The sequence below is a fragment of the Heteronotia binoei genome, chromosome 15, assembly GCF_032191835.1.
Source record: "Heteronotia binoei isolate CCM8104 ecotype False Entrance Well chromosome 15, APGP_CSIRO_Hbin_v1, whole genome shotgun sequence".
Lineage (NCBI taxonomy): Eukaryota > Metazoa > Chordata > Lepidosauria > Squamata > Gekkonidae > Heteronotia > Heteronotia binoei.
The window spans coordinates 35,672,334-35,678,038 of NC_083237.1; the positions used below are offsets into that span (position 1 = coordinate 35,672,334).

Genomic DNA, 5,705 nt, shown 5'->3' on the forward strand with positions numbered 1-5,705 from the left:
CATGCACTTCCTGTGCAGTCTGTATATCTACAGATAAACAGGAATTATAGACTATACGGCACTTTTATGCATGCTAAATAATGCAGTTTCAATCCACTTCAGCGACTATTTTGCAAGTGGATTTTGCTATTTCACACAGTAAACTCCAGTCGCAAAGTGCATTGAAAGTGCATCGAAAGTATGTTATTTAGCATGTGTCAAAATGCCTTATAATGCAACCCCTTGGTACAGAAAGAAATCCTCTCGAAGGCTGTGATCACACACACCAAATAATGCACTTTCAATCCACTTTCAATGCACTTTTTAACTGTGTGAACTGGCAAGATCCAGACCTATTCTCTATTAGCCTTGTCCCGGTCCCCCGCTCCACATCTCCCTGGGGCTTCCCTTCAATTTTGCCCCAGGGCTGCAACTCACTCCGCCTCTTTTGTGTGGCAAACAGAAACTGGTTTTAGAGGATCTTGCTTGCTGGGTGAAAGAGGTGGAGTGAGTTGCAGCCCTGGGGCAGCTTGTGCAAAATCAGAAGGAAGTCCCACAGAGAAGAGGGGTGTGAGACCAGGACAAGGCTAGTGGTAAATTGGTCCCAGTTGGAAAGTGCGCTGAAAGTGGATTGAAAGTGTATTATTTAGTGCGTGTGATCACAGCCAAAAAAGAAACCTTGGAACTCTCCACTCCCTCTTGGCACTGAGCAGCATTGAAACAAGAGCTTGATATCAATAATGAGGTTCTCTGGTGTGAGTTGTGAGCGGAAAGAAGGAACGATGGACTATTGCCTGTCAACATGTGAAATGACAAGATTGCAGAGAAGCAGTGGACACTTCCTCCCTCCCTTAAGGCTTGTCCCACCAAATATTAGCCCCTGGTGCCTTAAGCAAGAAGAAAACAGCAGGAATCCTCCTTTCCAGGAACATCTGGGGCATATATACCAAAGCATAAGAGCAGCTGGGCAAGCAGTGGTAAAAATAACCTTGATAACTGGCTGCTAATCCTGCCCCTGGAACTGCCTGGACCGCAGAGGCCTGACCTTTTGGGGCAGAGGGATAAGAGGAAGAGGGGTGGTTTGGCTGGCTTCCCCGTGTGTGGCTGGACTGAACCAGTTGGGAAGCGGTTGCTATAAAAGGCTCCACGGGGACCTACATGTGGCAGGTACCAGACAGGCAGGCAGGACTGAGGACCTGGAGAGTGAATCCAAGAGTGAATTGACAGGATGACTTTGGAAGGACGAAGTGAGAGATTCAGCTCCATCGTGGCAGGTAAGCAACTGTCTCTGCGACAGCTGTTTGCACATCCTGGATCTGGATCTGAGATGCCAGATCAGTGCAGTGTAGTGGCTCTAGAGTGTCATTCTAAGATCTGGAAGAGCCAGGGCTGAACCCCCACTCTACCATGGAAGCCACTGGGTGACTTTGGGCCAGTCACTCTGTGTCAGTCACAGGGGAATTGTGAGGCTAAAGCAGGGAAGGGATAACCCTGGTTACTGTCCTGATCTTGGTGGAAAGGTGAGATTAAAATGTGCTTAATAGATGAACAGTTAAGCCAGGAGGTTAGAAAGTGCAGTTGCCTTTACGCAGATATCATCTGCTTATGTCCTGCAGCAACAGCATTCACCTGTAAAAATGTCTTTGCAATGGGAGACCTTTTGCATTATGGGAGACACCCCTAAATTGCACCCCCCCCGGCTTATTATATAAGAACTGCTTGGACCGAAGCTTTCCTGGTTCTTCCACCAGATTCCAAATGAGTGGGCATTGCTTGTGATTATTCTATGAAGGAAGGGCACTCTGCACACGATCAGAGCCCTTCATCAGCTCAACTGTAACTGAACACTTTCTGTGTCCACCCTTCAGAGTAGTCAGGGGAACTGATCCCTGTAGAATGGAGATCAGGTGTAATTCTGGGGGAACTCCAGGCCCCACCTGGAGGTTGGCATCCATAGTTGGGGTCATTCTCCTTCTGTCTTCTATTTAGAACAATGACTCCCATTTCTGGCTTTCTGCTGTACATTATAGGCGCTCAGTCAAAATCACCTCAGGTGTCTGCACTTGTGTCCCTGAGGGAAAGGAGTATCTGCTTATTGCCCTTTTCTTCGGCTGCATCTGCACTAGAAATTCAGCCTCCTGACGGAGTTGTTGATGCTTTTTACCTGCCACCACAGTGTCACTTGCCTGGACGTTATGAACAAATGGGTGACAAACTGCTGCTGGGTCAGTGGTCGTCTGTACACACCCCAGCTTTCCTCTTTCTCTCTCTGGGCAGCTGTGAAGCTAGTCCCGGGTGATATTGCAAAACGGCTGGAGGAGATGGTCTTGCTGACAGCTCAAAACCTGCCCCAGGTGGAAGTGACCAGTAGTTACACCATCCTCCGGGAACTGGGCAGCGGCTCTTACGGACATGTCTTGATGGCAGTTCACCAACGCCAAGGTGAGTCAGGAGCCAGGAGGCAGACAAAGGGTTGGGCTGGAGCAGGACCTTGAACTTATACTTCATTGGAGCCAAGGGCCTAACAGCTGAGGCCTGAAACATAGCAAGTAACATAGTGGAGAATGCTGTGGGCCAGAGGACCAGTTCCTTGCTGCTGCAGAAGAAATTGGGCTAGAAACTGTGGCATTGCTGGGATGCTCTATAAATCCACAAAAAGAGTTTGGGGGGATTGCTAGAGCACCGGTCCCCAACCCGCAGGCCATGGACCGGTACTGGTCTGTGGCATTAGCAACCAGGCCCTGAGTTGTATAATCATTTCATTATACATTACAATGAATGTAGTAGTAGTAGTAGTAGTAGTAGTAGTAGTAGTAATTATAATAATACGACACTAGATTCATATCCTGCTCTCCTCTCCGAATTTCAGAGCAGCTCACAATCTCCTTTATCTTCCTCCCCCACAACAGACACCCTGTGAGGTGGGTAGGGTTGAGAGAGCTCTCCCCAGAAGCTGCCCTTTCAAGGACAACTCTTGTGAGAGCTATGGCCATTTCAGGAGCTGCAAGTGGAGGAGTGGGAAATCAAACCCACTTCTCCCAGATAAGAGTCTGCACACTTAACCAGCACACCAAAATAAAGTGGATAACTGTATCATCCTGAAATCACTGCTGCCCCCGTCCCCGTTCCTTGGAAAAATTGTCTTCCACAAAACCAGTCCCTGGTGCCAAAAAGGCTAGGGACTGCTGTGCTAGAGTGTCCTGATGACATATGATGTCACTTCCCATTATGCTACTGGAGGTGATGTCACAGCTTCATGAGATACAATCCCACCTGATGCCCAGCCCCATGATCCCTAGAAGCTCCCCAGGGCCAGCCAGCTCTAGCTGTGGAGTGAACACTTCCTTCACAACTATACAGATGATAAATCTGTGTTTGAGTGTTTCAGGCTGCAGGTGGGGATTCACTGGACTGAATATCTGCCATGTGCAAAAACATCCCTGCACATGCTGAAGGTCTGCTTCCTGACATGCCAGTTTTCTATTGGAAGATTGTTCCATTACATAAGCCTCACCTGCAGCCTGAAGTGATACATCAGACACAGAACTGCCACCTTCTTCTCGGTCACATTTTCATTCCATCTTTTCTCCAAAAAGCTCTGGATGGTGTGCAGCATTTTCAGTTCCCCATTTCATTTTCACCACAACCCTAGATTAGAGTGAGTGACCTCTGCTTCCATGGGACAATGTGGGGACGTGGACTTGCGTCCTCAAGATCCTAGGCTGGTGCTCTGTCCATCACACCACACTGGCTCCTCTGCTGATTACAATTCCCAACTGTTCCAATAGCTTTTATGGTTTTCTTCTGTAAAATTGTGTGTGTGTGTATGTACCTGGTGAGTATAACCTATGCTTTGGCAATGCCCAACATTTCACCCTCTTCTGTCTTGCAGGGACCCCCATGGCACTGAAATTTGTCCATAAAAAAGACACTGAACTGCAAGATTTCCTGAGCGAGTACTGCATTGCGCTGACCCTGGGAGCTCATCCCTGCATTGCCACAGCCCTTGGCATAGCCTTCCAGACCCCACAGCACTATGTCTTTGCACAGGAGCTGGCCTTGGCCAATGACTTCTTCTCACTCATGGTGCCGCAGGTAACTCAGGCCAGGACTACAAGCACAACACACTGAGATCAGTTTACAGTAGGGTGGGAACTAATGCCCCCTGGAACAATTATGCCTGCAAAAGTTCTCAGCCTTCTGTCTCCCCACACCCACTCACCCCATGGTTTTTTTGAACAGCTGCATAAGAGGAGGGTATATGAGAAAGTGCAGGCTGCCCTGAATCCATCCTAGGCATTTCTGTCCTCCTCTCCCTGGTCATGTCAAGTAGTACTAAGGCTTGGTTTTTATATCTCCTGCAATAAAAGTATCCCTGAGCATGTGCAGAGATTTCTAAAGCCATCTCACCACAGAGTAGGTGCTCCTAAACACTTAATGGTCCTGTATAGATTTTTGTTCCTGGTTTGGGTATTAGCAATTCACACTTGCAAAAATGAAAAAATGTGCCTTGCTTGTCAGACTAGGATTGGAGAGATGTGGGTTGAAATCCTCATGCTACAAAGCTTGCTGAGTGTCACTGGACCACCCATTGTCTTTCAGCTAAACTTACCTCCTAAGGCTACTGTGAAGATAAGTTGAGGAATGGAAAGCCATGCATGCCACCCTGAATTCCTTGGATATGATTAGTGATAGAGTGATAGAGAGACAGACAGATAGAGTTGTACATACTTTTCACATTTCTCCTACTTTCCCCACCCAGGTTGGTGTGCCTGAGCAGCGGGTCAAACGCTGTGCCCTTCAGCTGGCAAGTGCCTTAGAGTACATGGAGACCAAGGGGTTGGTCCACCGTGATGTCAAGCCAGAGAATGTGCTGCTGTGCGATCCTGAGTGTCGGCGCATCAAGCTGACTGACTTTGGGCTAAGCTGCCCATGTGGCCACCTCATCGAGGCTTTGCCAGAGAGTTTGCCTTACACAGCGCCTGAGTTGTGTGTCCTTGGCCCCGAGGCTCGCCTGGAGGCCCAGCCCAGCCTTGACACGTGGGCCCTGGGAGTGCTTCTCTTTTGTGTGCTCACTGGCTACTTCCCCTGGCTCACAGCCATGCCTGCTGATCGGCACTACCGTGCTTTTGCCTGCTGGCGCCGCAGCCCTCGCTTTGCCCCACGGCCGCCCCATTGGGAGCACTTCACACCCCAGGCACTGGAGATGCTGATGGGCCTGTTGACACCCAACCCTGCTCACCGTAGCCCTGCCAAGGAGGTGATGAAATATATCAAAGCTCCTTGGTTGCTGCCAGAGACTCAGAGCCGGACCTGGCCCAGTAGGGACCATCTTTTGGGCACTAGTCGGCGGTGCTGAAAAATGAGGCCAGCTGGGCAGAGAAGGAAAGGGCTGACAGTCATCCTTTTGCTGTAATCACTGAGGGACCAAAGACACCCATCACCAACTAGACACCTTGGGGATGAAAAGACCCTTAATCCAGCCCAGAAAACAGAGAAAAGTCTGTGTCATCCTCAGAAGACTAAGCAAACTGCCAGTAGGGCAGGGAAGGAGAAACTGACTCAGGGGACCATTCCCTCCTATGTGACTTCATCTTAACAGGAACAATCTCCTCGCTGCCCTATGTCCTAGCCCAAGTCTGGATCAGAAATGCAAAAATTGATTTCAGCCTCTCCTTGGTCAGTAGCTGACTATATTATCCTTGAAACAAAGCCTCATGAGAAGG

General features: G+C 49.1%; 1 protein-coding gene across 1 annotated transcript; it reads left to right on the top strand.

The window, feature by feature from the left end:
• The first annotated feature begins 1,127 nt into the window (after positions 1-1,127).
• On the top strand, positions 1,128-5,428 carry LOC132584535 (serine/threonine-protein kinase SBK2-like). The gene is made up of 4 exons (XM_060256440.1): positions 1,128-1,253; positions 2,257-2,421; positions 3,872-4,074; positions 4,742-5,428. Exons 1-4 carry the CDS (start codon positions 1,208-1,210, stop codon positions 5,336-5,338), a joined length of 1,011 nt encoding a protein of 336 aa, XP_060112423.1. The 5' UTR covers positions 1,128-1,207; the 3' UTR covers positions 5,339-5,428.
• The last annotated feature ends 277 nt before the right edge of the window (positions 5,429-5,705 follow it).

Coding starts and splice junctions, on each gene's coding strand:
- LOC132584535 (XM_060256440.1), top strand. CDS start 1,208: ATGACTTTGGAAGGACGAAGTGAGAGATTCAGCTCCATCGTGGCAG. Junction 2,422..3,871: donor GGCAGTTCACCAACGCCAAG/GTGAGTCAGGAG, acceptor TCTGTCTTGCAG/GGACCCCCATGGCACTGAAA. Junction 4,075..4,741: donor TCTCACTCATGGTGCCGCAG/GTAACTCAGGCC, acceptor TTCCCCACCCAG/GTTGGTGTGCCTGAGCAGCG.